The sequence below is a fragment of the Pelophylax lessonae genome, assembly GCF_965119305.1.
Source record: "Pelophylax lessonae genome assembly, chromosome: 1".
Lineage (NCBI taxonomy): Eukaryota > Metazoa > Chordata > Amphibia > Anura > Ranidae > Pelophylax > Pelophylax lessonae.
In genome coordinates, this window is record NC_138768.1 from 378377584 (window position 1) to 378400254 (window position 22671).

Genomic DNA, 22671 nt, shown 5'->3' on the forward strand with positions numbered 1-22671 from the left:
ATTTTTGTTTTCCTTCTGCTCTTGTACAAAATGTTGTGTACCGCCTTGTACTGGATTGTCAAACTGTTTGTCTTTAATAAAAAATTTTATTATTTAAAAAAAAAACATTTTTTACACATATATGTACCTTGCCAGGGTGACACTTAGTGTTTCTCTGTTTTGTTGGAGTTCACTAGAGGGCTGATTTTTAAAGCCCATTTGTAAAGCACAGCAATGTGCTTAGGGGCCTGATTTGGCTTGTGTCGACTTTACATCATTTTGAGACACTTCCAAGATCTTTAAGATTTCTATGACAGGTGCAGTTCTGACTTAAATTTGATCTGCTACTATTTGTAGGGGATGCAAAACCCACATGATGTGAACAGCAGTCTGTCAACACAGATCATAATAGATGTGATTTTGTGCTTTCTCAGCTTCAGCAGTCTGAGCACTATTTAATTAAAAAGTTGCAAAAGTCACAAGAAAATGTTTCTTAAATTACAGAGCTCTCTCTGCTGTGCTAAGCCATGAAAAATCAGTGGGTCATTGCAGGCCTGATACAGCAGGCCGCATTTTATGAATGGTCCATAAAATGCAGGCTGCAGTGTGTGTATCATTCTCCATGATAAATGAGGCCTTTTGTGTTCACAATGCACCTGCAAATATTTTAAATGCAGCTTATCACCTTTACTTCCACTGTGCCAACACTACCTAACTTGTTGGTGACAGCTTGCTTACTGGCATCACCTGCAGCATATGACAACAGCATTTGAATTAGAATCCTAATTTAAATTTCATGATTAGACATTGGTGATATTTAGTGGAGGGAAACCCTAGTGCTGACATTTAAACTTTCATCCAGACTTCCTCTGCATTCCTCTAATTGTAACGTCAATGGGCCTTTTTATTCTTTTTGACCCATATGTATCAGAGCAAGCTGGACCAACAATATGTCTGACCCTGAGGTGACATTATTAACCTGGCTGCAGACCAACAATATGTCTGACCCTGAGGTGACATTATTAACCTGGCAGCACTAAATTACCAGTGACCTAACTAATTCCATAGCAGTCCTGAAGTTTATTAGGGGAATGGTGAGGAGATCTTGGGTTGGGGTACATCTTTCAATTATAAATAGAGTAAAAAAAGCTTGCAATAATCTCAAAACCCGTAAAGAGTGCAATGTAATTCTTTTTTTAACACATTTCATTCATGCAACTGCTCAAAAATGGTTTGGTACTTTGCTTGTTTTTATAATATGTAATGCAAAATTGAACAAAACGTTGTTTTATATCTGTGGTATAAATATATATAATGTTTGTTTTACAAATAAACATTTACATTTAAGATAATAGCTATAGAGGATAAAAGAATAAGTCCCGGTTCACACATATGCGATGCGGAAACCCTGTGAATGCACTGCATCACACTCGACTCGCAGGCAGTTTACAATGCCATATGTGAATCGCGTGGGGGGGGGGGGGGTGTCAATACAAAGTTAATGACACCCCCAGATTAGTTTGCATATCGCAGTGTGACCTGTCAGTTCAGACATGAATCGAATCGTGATAATACCCGTGTGATCTGATTCTGGTGCGGACCCAAAAAAGGGTCCTGTGCGAGTTTAAACCAAATGCAAAGCCAATTCAGTCATACAATCTGTATGGCTGAATTTGCATTGCACAGACATTGCATGTGATTTGCAGAGCAGTGCGCTGCAAATCACATGGATGTCTGTTATCGCATATGTGTGAACCAGCTCTTAGTATTTCCAGAGTACCATGGTTTAGCTATAGAAACAGCTCAACAGCACTTGCACAACTTGTCTGTGTGGAAATGTGAAATAAGAGCATTTTGAATTATTCATTGCTGAGTCCTTAAAGTAGAACCATAGGCAAAACTTTTTTTTTCCATTTTGGATAGAGTAAGTGAGGGTTATAGCCCCGGTCAGATTTGTTTTCACCATCTTTGTCCCATTGTGGAGATTTCCCTTCACTTCCTGTTCCATAGCCAAATAGGAAGTGAGAGGAAATCCCTGCAAATTAAGGGAATTAATAGGGAACCCTTAGCTCAACAGAACTAGTTTCCCCATTGGAAGATTTCCCCTTCAGTACTTTACTGGGGACAGTCCAGTATTTGGGATTTGCTTTTACTTTAACTTTCAGTGATAATGGTAAACAAGGCACATTGAGAGGGTGAATCTCCCTAATGGGGACACAGACAGCAATAATAACTGACAGGTGTTCTAATCCCTCTACACTCTATCCAAAACTAAAAAAAAAGTTTTCATTTAGTTATACTTTAAGCTGTGTAAATCACAGTCTTTTTCATTAAAGTGCCAAACTGAGAGCCTTTAAAATGTGCAAAAGAAGACTGTAGCCCCACCTCCTGGCTCAAAAGCTAAATATTATTATGTAGTATTTAATATTTGCTTTTTAGATTTTTTTATTAGTTTTAGTCCTAACAAAATAAATTAATTAAGTACAAAACCAATATACTCTTTAAAGAGCTGAATTTCACTAAATTGATAAACGAATTCCCCTTTAGTTTAAAATTAACTGCTAATTGTGAAAAAGCATTTAACATTTCTATAATTAAATATCATTATTTTATTACTAATTGCCTTTCTCATAGAAAATAAATTGCAGTTTTAAGATTTAAAAAGTGGTTTAAATTTCAGAATAAATTGTTTATATGAATTAAAAGGCTAATGTAGTAAATAAGCATATGTAATGCAACCTGGTGTGCAAGTGACAGATGTACAAATTCTTATAGCAACTAGCAAAACTGTTTGTTCTCCAATACTATAACTCAACAAGCATAAGGGCTCATTCACACTGCCCACCCACAAGCGGTTTAGTGTGTGGGCAGCGGTCCATTTCAGTTGCAGTGAGCCGGCGGTAGGGGACATTCTGATGTGAGTTCCAGCTCACTTTGTCAACTTTTTTAAAGTGCACAAATTGCGGAGTGTTGCGCTGCTGTGTGGTGACATGCAGTGCCTTCCTGTGCACTGCTATAAAATGCAGCATGCTGGTTTGGAGAGCAACCAGTCATGGTTTCTATTACTGGACATGTGCATTAAAATAAGTATAAAGTATATCATTCAGATCATCACAGTAATTTATGTGAATTATTGTATAGGGAATATTTACATTTACAATTAAATTTTTTCTTCATACATTTCTTTGTGTAGAGAGAATTCTCAAATTAGTGTAGAAATTATAAAAATCCAACAGATTTCATAGACTTAGTTCTAATACAGATATTTCGCTGGTTATCCCAGTTAACTCATTTGCTAATTGTTACTAATGTATCTATATACCATACTGTGCGCTAAATAAATATTTACCTCCGCCCATTCCACCCCTACATCTGCTCCAGATGGTTCCTTTAACCTGCTTCCACATCCTTCATAACCTGCTTCCACAACCTTCCCAACTCCCTCCTTTAACCTGCTTTCAAAACCTTCATAACTTGCTTCCACAACCTTCCCTATCTCCCTCCTTTAACCTGATTCCACAACCTTCACAACTTGCTTCCACAACCTTCCCTACATCCTTACTTTAACCTGCTTCCACAACCTTCATAACTTGCTTCCACAACCTTCCCTACCCTCTCCTTTAACCTGCTTCCACAACCTTCATAACTTGCTCCCACAACCTTCCCTACCTCCCTCCTTTAACCTGCTTCCACAACCTTCATAACTTGCTTCCACAACCTTCCCTACCCTCTCCTTTAACCTGCTTCCACAACCTTCATAACTTGCTCCCACAACCTTCCCTACCTCCCTCCTTTAACCTGCTTCCACAACCTTCATAACCTGTTTCCACAACCTTCATAACCTGCTTCCACAACCTTCCCTACCTTCTCCTTTAACCTGCTTCCACAACCTTCATAACTTGCTTCCACAACCTTCCCTACCTCCCTCCTTTAACCTGCTTCCACAACCTTCATAACCTGCTTCCACAACCTTCATAACTTGCTCCCACAACCTTCCCTACCTCCCTCCTTTAACTTGCTTCCACAACCTTCATAACCTGCTTCCACAACCTTCCCTACCTTCTCCTTTAACCTGCTTCCACAACCTTCATAACTTGCTTCCACAACCTTCCCTACCTCCCTCCTTTAACTTGCTTCCACAACCTTCATAACCTGCTTCCACAACCTTCCCTACCTTCTCCTTTAACCTGCTTCCACAACCTTCATAACTTTCTTCCACAACCTTCCCTACATCCCTCCTTTAACTTGCTTCCTCAAGCTTCCCTACATCCCTTCTTTAACCTGCTTCCACAACCTTCATAACTTGCTTCCACAACCTTCCCTACATCCCTCCTTTAACCCGCTTCCACAACCTTCATACCTTGTATCCACAACCTTCCCTACCTCCCTCCTTTAACCTGCTTCCACAACCTTCATAACTTGCTTTCACAACCTTGCCTATCTCATTCCTTTAACTTGCTTCCAAAACCTTCATTTTTGACTATTCACTCTCCATTAACTTAGGTCTTTAGGCAGATATTTTAGGTTTTAATTTTTGTCCTATGGAAATGCTAAACAAAATAAAATGTATGTGGAATATAATACTGTATATCTACATTAATATATTTATCCTGAACTTCAGGCAGGCATCTAAGTATAAAGTTGCAATGCACATATGATAGGTGGACTAGCTACCAAAAACTTTGAATTTCTGTCTATACTGCCTTGAGGTTTACACAGCTCTGCCAAAAAGGCAGTGACCTGATCTTTCCTGATTGAAATGAATGAAGTCTGCTTACTTCTTTGCCCCCAGCCTATGATGCACTGACTGCGTTTGTGTTGGAATCGTGGTGGAAGAGAAAAAAATCAAATCATCTATGGGCTGCTTTAGTGTGTTCCTTGTGATTGTTTGTAAACTGCAGCTCAGCTGATTGCCCCTACAAAAGTATGTAGATAGCTTGAAGGTAATGTGTTACCATAATCCCAAAATAGGTTTTGAAGCAAAAACCCCTTTCATTGTGGGACCTTAAGGGTAACAATGAATTATCTCTAGAAAAAGTGTTTATCTAAAATAATTTGATTTATTTTTATTTAGATATATATAAATTCTTGAAACAGGATCATATTAACAAGTATTTCATACAGTGTTAAAACATGTGACTATATAGAATGGTACATCACATTCATAGGTACATAGTGAACATAATACTGCTTGAGGAGTAGTGCAAAATCCAACGCGTTTCGAAAATATCAAATACAAAAGTCTTCCTCAGGGAATTTGAATCCACTCCTGCAAAGCACGCACCCCATGGAGTTTCCTCCCCAGGGAATGCAACTAATTTCCCAGATCCGAAAGCTAGAGCCAGGTGTAGATCGTTATAAGTTTTCTTAACCTGTTGTGATGAATCCAAAAAGTATAAAAAAATTCAAGTGAGGTTGCCCTCGAATTTCAGCACCTCCAGAAAGTTTTTAATCTTGCCATCCAATTAAAGCGGGGAATGCTTTGTCGACCTCTAGTTATATATGAATATGAAGAGCAAAGAAGCCTTAATTTCGTATGAGGGTTTATAAATGTTTTTGGCCCCCAAGACAGGAGTCCTGAAATGCCTCTGTTCCAATCAATTGTGGAGTTGCAAAGCCGCTGTTATGCTAGAGAGGGAAAGTATCTGCTTTAGCCACGGAGGACGATACCGTCCGTTCGGGAAACATATGACCACAGCTGACAGGGGATCGCTTTTCTTCCCAAGAGACAACAGAGACAGCTGCCCCTAAAGCAGATACTTTCCCTCTCTAGCATAACAGCGGCCTTTGCAGCTATGCAATTGATTGGAACAGAGGCATTTCAGGACTCCTGTCTTGGGGGCCAAAAACATTTATATATCTAAATCAAAATAAATAGAATTATTTTAGATAAACACTTTTTCTAGACATAATTCATTGTTACCCTTAAAGTCCCACAATGAAGGGCGTTTTTGCTTCAAAAGCTGATTGCCCCTTGCTCTCTCTTAGTCTGAGTGAGTTTACAAGAGGAGATTTCAAGAGGCTGAAATCAAGGCAAATTCAGGTATTTGCACTAATTCAATTAAAAAAAATATGTGTAATATATTTTAAATGTATTCATAATTGCATTCATTGGCATTTTTGTATCTCCCTGGAGTTAACTAAATGTTATGATAGCCCTATAGACAAGGATGCCCTAAAGTGCCTTTTGTTGAATATGAACATACAGGGTAGGAATAACATGCCAAGGCTTTAGTCATACACTAGTATTATTTGCATCATACCTGGGTACACATCATGTACAGGGCCTGGTGACTTTCCCAGTGAATTCTCTGTAGGATCTTGTGGAGAAATTGCAGGCTGAAGAGGTTGAATAGTGAGACATTCATTGAGAACTTCTTGGTCAAGCTCTGTCCTTGGGCGTAACTACAAGGAAGGCAAATGACACAAATCACCTGTTATGATTTTTGGATCACAGCACAGAGTTATCTGGACCAGTACAATAAATGACATCAGTATAGCGATCCTATACAATCTAAGCAGCACTAAAGTCTAGCATGAGTCTTGGTAATTAGCAATAATTTATTTTCCACGGTAAAGAGGCTTCTAAGTAGTTCTATGAAATCCATATGTTTTTTCTTTACACAGCTAAGGACGTCTGCTTCCGATTACCTACTAAGCCTTACGTTTTAGTGCTATCAGCTGTAATGGGTATTCATCATGAAATTAGTTGCATGTGTACTCCAGGAACCAAACATGTTGTGAAAGATTTGCATACTTTCATAGTATAGCCCTGTAGCTTGAAAACTGTCAGGCTCATCTTGTCATGACTTCAACTCAAAATGCCGCAATGGATTTATGGCATTTATCAGTAAACAAAAATAAACCTAAAAAAAAAAACATTTTAGGACAGCTTGCCCTATAAGCTGTCAAAAATCCTTATCATGCTATTTTACATTGCCTTTTCTAAACTGGCCTACTTTAAACAAGCACCAAATTAACTGTCCCTTTAAGTGAAAAATTTCACCTCAAAAACAAAATAATCCATTAAAGTACGACGCTACTTGTAAACAACCATGAAGTGAAACAGTGCACAAATTAAACAGTCCACATATATAATGGTATAAGGTAATTGAGTCCTTAAAAGGTTCTTCCAATCACCCTACTTCAAAAGAAAAATGTGCTTTATAGGTTCACTCAAAAATGCTCCACCACAGTGAGGGCAAGACTTCACACTTTCCAATTACTGATGACCATGTGAGGCCTCACTAGCTTTTCATGTAGAATCCAATGATGCCTCCTCTCATCACTTTCACAAGACTAGTGGATACTGCATATACCAAAGATCCAAAAGAATTCCTTCCACTCCAAAGACCAGACTTATTCAACCAGGGTGCCCAGGTACCCTGGGGTGCCTTGAGGTTTCTTCAGGGGTGTCTTCGCAAAATGCCTAAAAATTGTCCAAAAAATTGTATATAAACCAGCAGGTGGATGAAGTCTATCTCCATTGTAAGGGTGTACATACACATTATTTTGAGTAAATAGGGCTTACCTAGCTAGCTAAAATATGCAAAGTCCTGCCCCACCAATCCAAGGTCTATGTAAGCCAACAATTTAAAGCCCAAAAAATTATTCTTTTTCATGGATTAGGATCATTTGCAACTTTTTTTGCGTATATAATGAAAACAACAATAACCCCTTTACACTTATACTTATATGCAGCCCTACTACACTAGGCTTTTTTTTCCATGGGGCAGCTATATGCGTATCTCCCTTTGTGTTGGGAGCATGCTGTACAGTGCACAGTGATCAGTCACTGTGAAGCCCATCCCTGTGTTTCTCTCTTTGTGTGTAAAAAATAAATAAATAATAAAAAATGAAGCAAAAATAAAGAAAAAATAACTAGCTCAAGGTTTTTATCTAGGTCAGTGACAGGGTTAGTGTTTGGGTCAAGTAAGAGACAAAGGTTATATTTTAGCCAGGATTTTCTTACATTTTTTAAAATTAGCATCAGAGTCAGCGTGTTTTAAGCAGGGCTTCTGGGCTGTACTATGGGTACAAAAAACAAATAACATACGCATACAATATATTACCAAAAGTATTGGGAGGTATGCCTTTACACATAAACTTTAATGGCATCATAGTCTTAGTCCGTAGGGTTCAATATTAAGTTTGCCAACCCTTTGCAGCTATACCAGCTTCAACTTTTCAGGGAAGTCTGTCCACAAGGTTTAGGAATGTGTCTATGGGAATGTTTGACCATTCTTCCAGAAGCGCATTTGTGAGGTCAGACACTGATGTGGACCAGAAGGCTTTGCTCGCAGTCTTCACTCTAATTCATCCCAAAGGTGTTCTATTGGGTTGAGGTCAGGACTCTGTGCAGGCCAGTCAGGTTGCTCCACCCAAAACTCACTCATCCATGTCTTTATGGACCTTGTTTGTGCACTGGTGAGCAGTCATTGTCATTGTAAATTGTCCAATATGTCTTGGGATGCTGACTCCTTAGGAGTTCCCTTCACTGGAACTAAGGGGCCAAGCCCAGTGCCCAAAGCAAGGTCCATAAAGACATTGGTGAGTGAGTTTAGGGTGGAGGAACTTGACTGTCCTGCACAGAGTCCTGACCTCAACCCGATAGAACACCTTCATGTGCGTGTAAAAGCAGGTGTCCTAATACTTTGCCGCTGTGATCATCAGGAGCAGGAGCATTTATTTGGGTTGGTCTTTGGTGGTAAGTTATGCTGGTAACAAGAAATACACAGCTACATTTTTTTTTTAATTATTTTTTTTTTTACTATTCTGGGCTAGTTTTCCTCTGATAGAAAAAAAAAATCAGGAGATATCCATAATCATTTACTAAAAAATTAAAACCCAATTTGTCCTGAAAAAGGTATAAGCCAACTGTATGCACAAAGTAGTTGTGATCATATGTACAGTTTTATATAACAAAAACTATCAGCGCAAAAAAATATCAATAGTGAATGGTGCAATAAACAAATGATATAAAGACCGGCTGCACACACTAAAAGTGTCTAAACCACACAATGTAAACTAAATAAACCAAAAAGTAGTGTTGCGCTAGTCATGTGCACACATAGTGTAATAAAACTCAAAATCAGTGTCCATACATGTTCCAATGTCCATACAATCAATCAAATAAACGGTGAATCCACGTGTCCAAAAGAATCATGTGCAAAACTTAATTAGTGCTTTCGAGATTAGTGCAATCCCACCACCAGGTGAATTGGTCTCTCACCTCCACTATAGACCCACTGCTGGGTCAATCACAGCTTTGTATATACACAGGGACCTTCAGATAGTAAAGGCTATGGATAGCCTATCTTAACCTAAAAATTATAATAAATATTAATGGTAAAAATGTAAATATTTAAAAAAATAATTTCAAAATCTGTTGAAGAAACTGCAGCACACACAGGCTGTGTGTACTGTGCATACCCTGCTTTAGGCAGCTCAGCTCACAATACCCTCCCCCCCAACAGTAAAGTAAAATAGTCATGCACATTTTGTTCTTTCTCATTAGTCCACAGACTAAACAGTAGGGATGGAGGAATCGCCACTGCGGGCTATTATGTTCAGGCAACTGCAGCACCGGCAGTTGCCTAAATACCTCACTGGTGACTGCATCTGAAAGAATGCACTCATTTTACTGACAGTATTTTTCCATCACGACCAAGTGAGTTTTAAATAGACTTGTTAAGCCGGCTGATGCAAACAAGGGCATCCACAGCTTGAATTTTGGTCAGATTCAGGAGAAATTAGCCAAGGTTCAAATTAGGTATGGCCAGTTTTAGGATTCTCCTAGCCTTTGAATCACTAAAGTATACCCAGAGCAGGTGTTCAGGAGGGGAGAGTAGTGTAAGCTTATGTACTGAGAGATTTGACTTGCAAACTTTAGTGGTTTGGCTGGTAAGTGGAATTCCTGCCTAATGTTGGCCATACACATACAGATTTTTGGACGAGAATGTTCTTAGAACATTCTTATGAAAATGCTTTAAACATTCGATGAATGGACAAATGTTCTAAAATGGTCTTTTGCTTTTAACATTTAATTTTAAAATGAATGCAATTTCTGAGCGATAACCATATACACTGCCCAAAAATATGTTGATCGAGAAAAGTTTTCCTTCCTGCCCCTTCAAATTTTCCCATCACTGCAGTTGAAAACGGACATCAATTTGAGCCCACTAATGATTAGAAAATCAAACCAATTTTCTTAATACAAAAATTTCCAAAAAAAAATCTATACGTGTATGGCCAGAATAACACTATCTATGTTTAAAAATGTCCCCCCTCCCCCCCTCCTGCTACATATGCTGCCTAACCTGTGTAAAAAAAAAAAAAAAGTGTAGAAATACCTATTTTCAGCCCACTCCAATCTGGAGTGGGACACTCAGACACTCCCCCTTCTGGGCGGCGCTTGCGCGCCGCCGGAGGCTCGCTCCCGCTGTTTTCATTCACAGCGGGAGTCGGGCCAGGGGAGGAGCAGCGGCGATCGCCGCTGCTCTGCCCCGATCGCCGGGGATCTAGTGTGGAGATCCGCCCGCCTGTGTAAACACAAGCGGGCGGATCTCCATAGTGACAGGGAGTGACAGATCGGACTGTTCAGCATAGCTGGACATCCGATCTGTCCATGACTCACTTAGTCACCTCCCCCCCCACACGTCAGTAAGCACCAGGCATACATTAACCCCTCCCTCTCCAATAAAATTAACCCCTTCCCTGCCAGTGTCATTTTTACAGTAACAGTGCATATATATAGCACTGATTACTGCAGTAATGTCACTGGTACCCCCAAAAGTGTCAAAAATGTCAGTCAAGGGTCCGATCTGTCCGCCGCAATGTCGCAGTCCCGCAAAAAAATCGCAGATCGCCGCCATTACGCGTTAAAAAAAAAACACCAAAAATGACAGAAATCTTTCCCTTTGTTAGTAAACGCAATAACTTTTGCGCAAACCAATCAAAATACGCTTATTGCGATTTTTTTTACCAAACATAGGTAGCAGAAAACAAGTTGGCCAAAAAATTTTAAAAAAATTGGTTTTTACATCTTTTTTGGGGGGAATTTCATATAAAAAAATGTTAAAAATATTGTTATTTTTTCAAAATAAACGCTCTTTTTTTGTTTATAGCGCAAAAAGTAAAAATCGCACAGGTGATCAAATACCACCAAAAGAAAGCTCTGTTTGTGGGAAAAAAGGACGTAAATTTTGTTTGGGTACGGCGTCGCACGACCGCGCAATTGTCAGTTGAAGTCGCACAGCGCCGAATCGCAAAAAGTGGCCTGGATGGAAGACAGCAAAATCCTCCGGTGGTAAAGTGGTTAAACATAGTGTTAGGCCGGAATTCTACTTCATGTTTGAGGATGAGTTGCTTCACAGTGTCCGCAGCTACAGAAATCAGTGATGGTTGAATTACAGCCTAATAAGAACATTTAAAGTGTTACTAAACCCAGGAGCCTGCATTCACTATATCTGGTCTCTCACAGTACACAGAGCATGTAAATGCAATTATTTTAGTAAATATAAACTGCTAAATACCATTTCTCATCAGCAGTAAATATCAGTCTTGTAACTTCTATCAGTGTCCAGCCGAGCACTTGTTAAAGCTTGAAATAGGAGTTTTCATTCTCCTCTGACTGTCCTTTGGTGCTGCATGACCCCTGACCTTCTGTCTGGACAGTGCTGATTGGCCCTGTACTGATCACATGCACCCTCCCAAAAATCTAGCGATACACAACAAACTGAGTATGTGCAGAGTGACTCCTAGGACTCTGTATTATCAGCAGATAAATTGGGGACAGTAAAATGGGAGGATCAGACAAGACAGGTTCAAACTGTTTTTTTTCCAGGGCTACAGCAGGAGGGGCTGAGCGGTCATTTTACCTCCCCATCTGACGTCAGAGGGAGATCTTGGCCCCTCCCGCTGTAGCCCAGGATTGGAGTAGGAGAGTGGCCAGGAGTCACGTGATGGGCCTGAAAATCTCTGAAAAAAAGGTATTTAGAAGCTTCATTTAAAAAAAAAAAATAGAAAAAAAAACACTTACACTGTGCATTATGGCTGGATGCAAGAGAGGCTGGCAGTGATAATAATGTTTAGGGTTACAAACAGTTTAAATACTTGAATGTCCAAGCTTGACAATGGGCTCACTGAAAAGGTGATAGCCAACAGAAAAAAAAATAAAGCTATTAAAGAGATAAAAGAGATATAATAAGTATAAAAAAATACTAAAAAAAGAAGTAGCAAAAGTCAGTGCTATTTACGTAACTGCCATCAGACAAAAAGAGGTCTGGCTGGATTCCCAGTTTACATCCTTACTCTCCTACCTCTGGACAAACCTGTCCTGTTATACAAAATGGCAACATTCTCAACATTTTGTGGGATTCTGTTGCTAGTATTGTGTTGTTGTATGATGCAAGACAGATACTTGAATGTCCGCTGGTTTTGTGGACTAGGGTGCCATTCAAACTGAAGACCCAGACACAGGGATAGTGGGATACCCCTACTAGAGGGTGGGGTCCCAACTACGCCTATAAAAAGGGAAGGGATGGTAAGGAGGGCGTCATAACCAGTTAGTTAGAGCATCAAAACAATATACTTCAACGAAATGAGAAACAATATTGTATAAAAATTGAATTTATTTGGATTTTAATTTAAGACATACAAAAAGATAAAAATGGAGCCAACTCCATAACCTGACATCATTTGTCTTGCATTAGGCGATACACACTAAAATGTTAGCAACCGATGAGGATGGGTCTAAGGTGGAATACTACAATACGCGTGTTGCCACAATGCATAGGTCTAAGATGGGCCTAAGGTGGAAATATTTCTCACTCTGGAAATTTTTTTTTCACTCACTTCCTGTTGTGACTCTGGGACAGGCAATTATGGGCAATTGCCTCAAGGAAAAATATTTAGATAGAAAATATTAAATTTATCAAAACAGAAAAACCTGGTAGGGTTTTTATCCAGTCCCTACTCTATCCAAAATGAAAAACAAAAGTTTTAGGCAGAAGTACACTTTAAATGTTTGATAGCAGTGTCCTATTAAGGGAATGTTTTTCAAAATGAATCACATACCGTGTACATTTCTGTAGTTGCCACTTTTCTTTTATCCCCTAATCAAGCATGGTAAATGCCTCTGTTGTGCATAAATAAAGTATTTCTGATTATGTTTTCTTGCGTGCTAAAACTCAATTTCACAGACACTCTCTGCCTATCTGCCAAGTTTCAAAATTATTAACAGCTAAAAGTTGCGTTTCCATGGTGAGCACAGGAATTTTTAATTCAGCTCTTCAGTCCAAAGTAAGCTAAATTACTTTATGTGGGTTATTACTTTTCGTGTAACAATGGTTTTTAGTATTGCTTGAAAAATATACAAATTGCTTAATTTTACTATTATTATTACATTAATTTTACATATTATATGTACAAATATTTAGTTTTTTTACAGTGTTGACATATTAAACCATCCCATTTGCCTCTGCATCTGAAGGAGCTTATGGTCCACTGTCTCTACAACACTCTAAGGACTTGTTCACACTATTTGCAGTGACCTGTGTGGATGAATACAGGTCACCTCTAGGGCACATATAAAACAGTTGTCAATAGCTCAGCGGGGGGAGATCACTATACTAACTAGTAGTATAGCAATTCCGACCAGAGCTGACAGTTATTTTCAACTTATAGTGTGTACCAGGCTTAAGTCAAGTTTGGTCAAAACAATGTGTATTTTAGCTCGTGGGAGGAACACGAGAACTAGATTTAGAGAAAGAACAAACTCTGGGCATATACAGTATATTGTTTGACTTATATAGAACCAACAGTTTGCGCAGCACTTTACAACATGAAGACAGACAGTACAGTTACAATACAACTTAATACAGGAGGAATCAGAGGTCTCTGCTCGTTATAGTTTACAATCTAAAAGGGAGGGTCAAGAGATACAAAAGGTAATAAATGTCAATGATGAGCTGATGGACAAAATAAAAGTTCAATTGTTCGGTGGGGGCAGGATAGGCATCATTGAAGAGGTGGGTTTTCAAGGATTACCTAAAAGAGGACAAAGTAGGAGATAGTCAGACAGATTGGGGCAAGAAGTTCCAGAGGATGGGCTGTAGGCGAGCATGAGAGGAGGTGACGAGGGAGGTAGAGAGCAGGAGGTCTTGGGAGGAACGAAGAGAATGATTTGGTTAGTATTTATCCTGCTGGTCTTGATATCCTGTTTGTATACATATTGATATTTATATACTAAGAAAAATGCTTGACTTGGTCCTATTAGTATATATATTAGTTATCCAAACCGTCTCAAAAGTGTGAAGTGTTTGGGTTCCCTGTGGAATAATACACTGCCTGGCCAAAAAAAAAGTCGCCACCAAAAAAACGGTCACACGCATTCGCTGTGGCATTGTTTCGATAAGCTTCTTCAATGTCACAAGATTTATTTCCATTCAGTGTTGCATTCATTTTTCACCAAGATCTTGTATTGATGATGTGCCTTCTCCAGCACATCCCAAAGATTATCAATGGGGTTAAGTTCTGGACTCTGTGGTGGCCAATCCATGTGTAAAAATTATGTCTCATGCTCCCTGAACCACTCTTTCACAATTTGAGCCCAAAGAATCATGGCATTGCCATCTTGGAATATGCCCATGCCATCAGGGAAGAAAAAATCCATTGAAGGAATAACCTGGTCATTCAGTATAATCAGGTAGTCAGCTGACCTCATTCTTTGGGCACATGCAGTAACTATCCAATAGGAAGTTACTGCATGCTTACTTTAGTTAGTTGCTTAGTTAATTCCAGGTGGCGACTTTTTTTTGGCCAGGCAGTGTATATAATATAATTCATAATAAGATAGGGGTATCTATAAATGGATATACACATTTTTTTTGTTTTATTAATGAATCTGAATTTAATTACCTTTGATATTTTACATCTTTTACTTTGTAATGGAAAAAAATATAAGAAAAAAAATGGTTACCTATAGTATATACCAGGGCAGTATGAAAACACCCAAAAAAATACTTAATTTTGCAAAGTAGACCCCAGATGATCTGCTTTTTTTCTGCCAAAATGTTTTGGAAATACATGTTGTTATTGAGGGGTTACAACATGGAACCGAGTAATGGTGTATTAGGTACATTACATGTATAGGTCATACACAGAGGGATCAGTAGGTGAAGAGGTTCATGTGCACAGTGGTTAATATACAAGTTAGACAGTGACAGGAGGGAAATTACATATACTGTGGAGAATGAATAAAAGTAGAGGGGTATGACACTATCTCTGGTACTAGATGACCATGGTCCTAATTTACACTCATATTGGCTGCAATCAGAACACTTACTTTCCTCTCATACCAATAGGTGTGTGAGAAGAAAGTTTAAGCCGGCTGCTAACCGCTGCCATTGTTTTCATTGTGTAATGCTGTGATTGGTCAGGTCAAAAGCCGCATTTACAAAATGACACACTGCATGCAGTTTTTCAACCCAAAAAACTCATTCAAGTGTATATTTTTCCCATTTGGGCTGGGCAAATGGTCCCCTGGCTGACCTGTGCCGTGATTGGACACAACACATGTTTGGCAGCAGATTTCAGCTGATGACATCACCTACAGAGTTCTATGTTTACTAAAAAAGCCAAATTAGAAACTAAAAGCAGCACGCATTACAGATTGTTAGGCACACAGTTAGGTCCCTTTCACACTTGTACAACCTGACTGAAAGTCACGCAACTTTGCCAATGTGACTTGAAGCAATAAATAATAAGGGGGATCCCGCGCTATGGAAAAAAGGAATGGAGGGGCTGCAGCCTCCCTAGGATATAGCGACAAACTATATCTGACTATTATATATATAAAAGGGTAGGGAATTGGCGCTGCCCAATGGGGTATGTGGTATTGACGTTACTATAATACTTTATACAATTTGATGAGAGGTATTACATATGATACTTCTATAAATAGTAATATGAATAAAAAATATGTAAAACACCAATATATATGCAGTACAAAATAAGTGATATAAAGTGCAGTGAGGTGAGGTAGTGAAATGTGCAAAGATTAAAATATCAACATATACAAAAAATACTAGTATCAACATATATAAAATTATTATGTGTGTAATAAACCAAGTGACCGTGGTATTATTTCATATACGTATGGTGCTCACCTCTTATTCTTACATAAAGTGCAAAGTGATGGGAAGATGGGATGTGTAGTGCTCAACTCTCAATTGTGAACACTAATGAGTGAAAAGGTGATTGATGTATAGATCCCAGAAGGGGGGGGGGGATTAGTAGAGGGGGTGTGCAAAATTAGGACTTCTGGTTAGAGAAACTACAGCTGTAAACAAGAAAGTCCTTATAATAAAGTGCTTGATCTTCCAGTGTTCTGATTTCTTTGTGCACTAGAGTGCTCAAAATAATAAAGGTAATAGGTTTGCACTCACCAGAGTGCCCAACCCCACGAAGGGGTATTAGGCAAGGTATTTTTTAGCTGTATACCTCAGCATGGGGGTGTAGTTTCCTAGGGGTCCTCTACTTCCTTGTGGCTCTGTAGGGAGGTAGAGGGAAGGGACCGTGCTGTTCTCCGGTATTCAGCTGACCTTAGGTATTGCTCCGGTGCAGGGGCGGACTGACCATTCGGGCGTTCGGGCACTGCCCGAGGGCCCCGAGTCAGGGGGGGGCCCCATGAGAGGCTTAGTCCGCCCCTGGATGTGCCCACAGCTTATCATGCAGGATAGAGGAGGTTTATGCCCTGAGGAGGCAGCGAGCTTTGGCATCCCTGCCGGCAGTTGATGCAGCTGTATGAGAGGATCCAGTGCCTGCTGAGATCAGAGAGCGATAAGGATGATAGCAGTGACAGGCGCTTCGGCCACCTCTCCCCCTAAGGAATTCAGCAGAGGGGCGGGGCCACAATATACGTTCCTGCCGGGGGAGACAGACGATGAGAGAGCTGGAGGCTGCAGAGTGCACACGGAGTGAAGTCATCTCAGAGATAGCCATCTGACATGCATGGTGTGCAGCAGCAGCAGGTCAGTGTGTAATCACCGCAATTTAGTGGTATGTCTAAAATCACAAGCCAGGCTAAGTGTTTCTTCTTGCCCAATGCCCATCTACAGGTGCTATTTCCTAGTACACTGAGTGCACACTCATATCTGTACACTGAGACTGAGTGCTGCTCAGTGTATAGATATCAGTGTTATAAATAGGGAATAGCACTTAGTGCCGGTTCACACTTGTGCAGTTTGCGATATCGCATGTAATTCGGAGCGCACTGCTCCTTCATTACATGCGATCGGATGTGCGGATGCGAGTTCAGCCATACACTTTGTATGGCTGAATTCGCAGTGCATTCACAGCAAACTCGCACAAGAGGCATTTTTTGAGCCGCATCAGAATCGGATCGCACAGTGGTTCACACTTGTGCGATCCGATCCTGTGCGAACTTGCAGATCGCACTGGGATATGCGATCGCAACTGGGGTTGTCGTTAACTTTTAATTGACACCCCCTGCGTATCGCATATGGCAGTGTGAACTGCCAGATGTGCGGATGCGATGCAGGAACACGCTGTATATTCGCAGCGTTCCCGCATTGCACAAATGTGAACCGGCACTTAGTGAGTTATATTCCCTATATGTTACACTGATATCTGTATACTGAGTGTTGTTCCCTATATACATAACACTGACATCCATAGACTTCAGCAGGGAGAATGCTCCTTACATTGGTGGTCAGTGAGAAGAATGTTCCTTACATTGGTGGTCAGTGGGAAGAATGTTCCTTACATTGGTGGTCAGTGGGAAGAATGACCCTTACATTGGTGGTCAGTGGGAAGAATGACCCTTACATTGGTGGTCAGTGGGAAGAATGTCCCTTACATTGGTGGTCAGTGGGAAGAATGTCCCTTACATTGGTGGTCAGTGGGAAGAATGTCCCTTACATTGGTGGTCAGTGGGAAGAATGTCCCTTACATTGGTGGTCAGTGGGAAGAATGACCCTTACATTGGTGGTCAGTGGGAAGAATGTCCCTTACATTGGTGGTCAGTGGGAAGAATGTCCCTTACATTGGTGGTCAGTGGGAAGAATGTCCCTTACATTGGTGGTCAGTGGGAAGAATGTTGATTACATTGGTGGTCAGTGGGAGTGGGAAGAATGCTCCTTACATGGTGGTTAGCAATAAGAATGCTCCTTACATTGGTGGCCTGTAGAAACACTTCCCCTTACAATGGTGGTCGATGGGAGGAATGCCCCTTACATTGGTGGTTAGTGAAAATTATATAAAAATGATTTACATACTATATATATATATATGTTATTAAAAGTGTAAAGCACACCCTCTATATAAAAAGCATTATGTAGGACGAGCACACATATGTAAACAATAGTAGCGCCATTTATGTATGGTATTGTCGGGAACGTCAGAGTGAAAGTAATTCTAGGTCCAAAATTTTGTAACATGCTGGTCAGAGCTTTGTATTTTTAATTTTTTGTATATTTTTTTATTAAACTGTTCAGCTAAGTAGACATTTGTTGCACCTGTTATATTGTGTTAATTTATGAAAACCTTAAAGTGGAGTTCCACCCCTACCTCAAAAAATTAAAGGTCAGCAGCTACACATACTGTAGCTGCTGACTTTTAATACTAGGACACTTACCTGTCCTGGAATCCAGCCGTGTTTCCATTGGCTGTCAGGTGCTGCCGCCACCATTGACTGTAAGGGGCTTCACAGCCGGTTCCCAACTGTGCATGCGTGAAGTGCGCTGCGCTCTTACTGGCCCGGCAGCAGGGGAAGGAGGAGGGGATGCAAATGCTGATGTATCTCACTACGGCAAGGTCTGACTGAAGTGGGGACAGGGTACCTGTCAAAAACAGGTACCCGCCCCCGATGGTGCCAAATGTGGCACCGGAAGGGGAGGGGGGAATCAGATAAGCATAGCTTCCACTTTTGAGTGGAACTTCACTTTAAGTTTGGAAATGTACCATTGTTGTACTTTCTTTAATGTAAGTTTATTTTTCTTTATTTTCTATAATAAACATTTATTTTAAACATAGTGTAGAGAAATTCTGTGACAAACGCATGTAGCGTAGGCAGTGTAATATGTAGGTGGGGCTTTGTGTGGGTGTGGCTTGGGTGTGGGTGAGGACACAGGGGGCCCCATGATCTCCTATTGCCCGGGGGCCCCATGAGTTGTCAGTCCGCCCCTGCTCCGGTGTTATGGTGTGCGAAATAAACAAAGGGGGGACATATAGTGTAATTCCGTATGGTAACTTTTATTTAAGTGCATAAAGAAGGGTACTCACATATTATTGCAGGGTAAAAAGCGTATAGAATATTTCCCTCTTCGGGGAGCGAATAAACAGAAGAGCCGGCGGTCTCATGTATAGTATTCCTGAACGCAATGCGTTCCACGGCAGGTCCGGACCATCAAGTGACGCAACTACGCTGTACGCGTTTCGTCATAGACGTCCTCAGCAGCGTGTGCACTTTTTTCATTCTAATTTTGCCCACCCCCTCTACTAATCCCCCCCTTCTGGGATCTATACATCAATCACCTTTTCACTCATTAGTGTTCACGCTTGAGAGTTGAGCACTACACATCCCATCTTCCCATCACTTTGCACTTTATGTAAGAATAAGAGGTGAGCACCATACGTATATGAAATAATACCACGTTCACTTGGTTTATTACACACATAATAATTTTATATATGTTGATACTAGTATTTTTTGTATATGTTGATATTTTAATCTTTGCACATTTCACTACCTCACCTTACTGCACTTTATATCACTTATTTTGTACTGCATATATATTGGTGTTTTACATATTTTTTATTCAGTATCATATGTAATACCTCTCATCGAATCGTATAAAGTCTTATAGTAACGTCAATACCACATCCCCCATTGGGCAGCGCCAATTCCCTACCCTTTTATATATATAATAGTGACTTGAAGCAATGCCTGTGTAATCTTGAGGTCAATGGACCTCAAGTCGCATCAAAGTTGGACCAGAGTAGTGCAGGAACTACTTTGACGTTGCTGTGACTTGAAGTCGCACATATATGATGAGTACTCATTGGAAATCATGGGTTGCAACTTGCCATGCAACTTTGCAGTTCCAAGTTGCAGGACAAGTAGCTCAAGTGTGAAAGGGGCCTTAACCCCTTAATTGTCCCTAGATGTTAACCCCTTCCCAACCAGTGTCATTAGTACAGTGTCAGTGTACAGTATTAGCACTGATCACTGTATTAGTGTCACTAGCGATGTCAGTGTCAGTTAGTGACCCCATATAGTGTGTGTTAGTGCCAGATTGCCCACCACCCACTGATCACTGTCATTACAGTATACCGTCTATAGCTGCAAAAATTCCAGTATATATACCATAATTTGTAGATGCTATAACTTTCGTACAAACTAATTAATATACACTTTTGTGATTTTTTTTTTTTAACCAAAGACATATAGCAGAATACATTTTGACCCAAATTTATAAAGATATGTTTTATAACAAAAAGCAGAAAATATTGGTTTTTTTTATGCTATTTATATGATTTACATTTGAATGATAAAAGATAAAAAATCCAGTGGTGATCAAATACCATCAAAAGAAAGCAATTTAATTTGCGTACAGTGCCACACAATTGCTAGTTACAGTAACTTAGTGCTGAATAGCAAAAAAAAAATGCCCTGGTTATGAAGGACAAGTCGTAAAACAATTTGCTGTAGGCCGCATTAGCAAATGACATACCACATGCAGCTTTTCAGCCCCAAAATCCATAATAAAGTGTATATTTTTCACTAAAAAAAGAAAGAAATATTGTACAGAATCAATAAACTATATTCAAACACTATGTTGTAGGCCACATTTACAAAATCACAGGAAAAAACACAATAAAGTGTATATTTTTCACTTAAAAAAAAACATTTTATACAGACAGGCAGGGGCATATCTACCACGAGCCAAACAAGGCGTTAGCTTGGGGGGGCATTTTTCAGGGGGGGCGGCATCTGTACCAGGATGATGCTTACAGTATTGTTTTTTTAGAGCTGGTGGCCGGCTCTCTTGTAAAAGTAATCAGAGCAGCTTACTAGCTGCTTGATTGCTATTACAAGCAGTGGGAGGGGACGTCCCTCCTCCCGCTGCCTTCAATGGCTTTCCCGGGCACTCCTTTCCCACCAGGAGACCGAGATGAACAGCCATCGCATCATCCGGCTGACCAGACAGCCAAGAAAAGCCAGGTTCGGCTTTGTTTAGCTGTTCGTAACAGTAAGCTGGAAGCGATGACATGACATCACTTCTGGTTTACTTGGGAAACATCGACGACAGTTTTAAAAAATTTAAAGCATTCAAAAACACAGATATTGGTGTTTTTAATGCTTTTAAGTGCAGAGGAGGGATTTGGGATCTTATAGACCCAAAAATCTCCCCATAAAGAGTACCTGTCACCGACTATTGCTTTCACAAGGATGTTTACATTTCTTGTGACAGCAATAAAAATGATAAAAAAAATTATGGCAACAGTGTAAAAAAAAAAGTAATTCAGTAATTCTAGCACCAGACCTCCTCTGTACATCTAAAGTGGTAACCTGTGAAGGCCTTTAAAGGGCCGACTATGGATAGTAAAATATATGTCGTTTATTGCTGTTGCATGGGCGTGCGCAAGTTTTAAAGCCGCTGGGGTGGGACACATTTAGATGGGGGGGGGGCCATTTTTAGTCTTGCCTTGGGCAGCACAAAACTAAAATACACCACTGCAGACAGGTATATAATGTACAGTATCTCACAAAAGTGAGTATACCCCTCACTATTTTGTAAATATTTTATTATATCTTTTCATGTGACAACACTGAAGAAATTACACTTTGCTACAATGTAAAGTAGTGAGTGTAAAGTTTGTATAACAGTGTAAATTTGCTGTCCCCTCAAAATAACTCAACACACAGCCATCAATGTCTAAACCGCTGGAAACAAAAGTGAGTACACCCCTAAGTGAAAATGTCCAAATTGGGCCAAATTAGCTATTTTCCCTCCCCGGTGTCATATGACTCGTTAGTGTTACAAGGTCTCAGGTGTGAATGGGGAGCAGGTGTGTTAAATTTGGCGTCATCACTCTCACTCTCTCATACTGGTTACTGGAAGTTAAACATGGCACCTCATGGCAAAGAACTCTCTGAGGATCTGAAAAATTTATTGTTGCTCTACATAAAGATGGCCTAGGCTATAAGAAGATTGCAAGGACCCTGAAACTGATCTGCAGCACGGTAACCAAGACCATACAGCGGTTTAACAGGACAGGTTTCACTCAGAACAGGCCTCTCCGTGGTCGACCAAAGAAGTTGAGTGCACGTGCTCAGCGTCATATCCAGAGCTTGTCTTTGGGAAACAGACATATGAGTGCTGCCAGCATTGCTGTAGAGGTTGAAGGGGTGGGGGGTCAGCCTGTCAGTGCTCAGACCATATGCTGCACACTGCATCAAATTGGTCTGCATTTCTGTCATCCCAGAAGGAAGCCTCTTCTAAAGATGATGCACAAGAAAAACAGTTTGCTGAAGACAAGCAGACTAAGGACATGGATTACTGGAACCATGCCCTGTGGTCTGATGAGACCAACATAAACCTATTTGGTTCAGATGGTGTCAAGTGTGTGTGTGGCGGCAACCAGGTGAGGCGTACAAAGACAAGT

At 40.2% G+C, this 22671-nt stretch overlaps 1 protein-coding gene across 1 annotated transcript in view; it reads right to left on the reverse strand.

Moving 5' to 3' along the window:
- The window catches only part of GLIS3 (GLIS family zinc finger 3), a 529924-nt gene that overhangs the window by 112275 nt on the left and 394978 nt on the right, over positions 1–22671 (reverse strand). The window contains exon 7 of the mRNA XM_082243469.1: positions 6243–6384. Coding sequence (XP_082099595.1) covers positions 6243–6384 — 142 coding nt within the window. The remainder of the gene's footprint in view (positions 1–6242; positions 6385–22671) is intronic.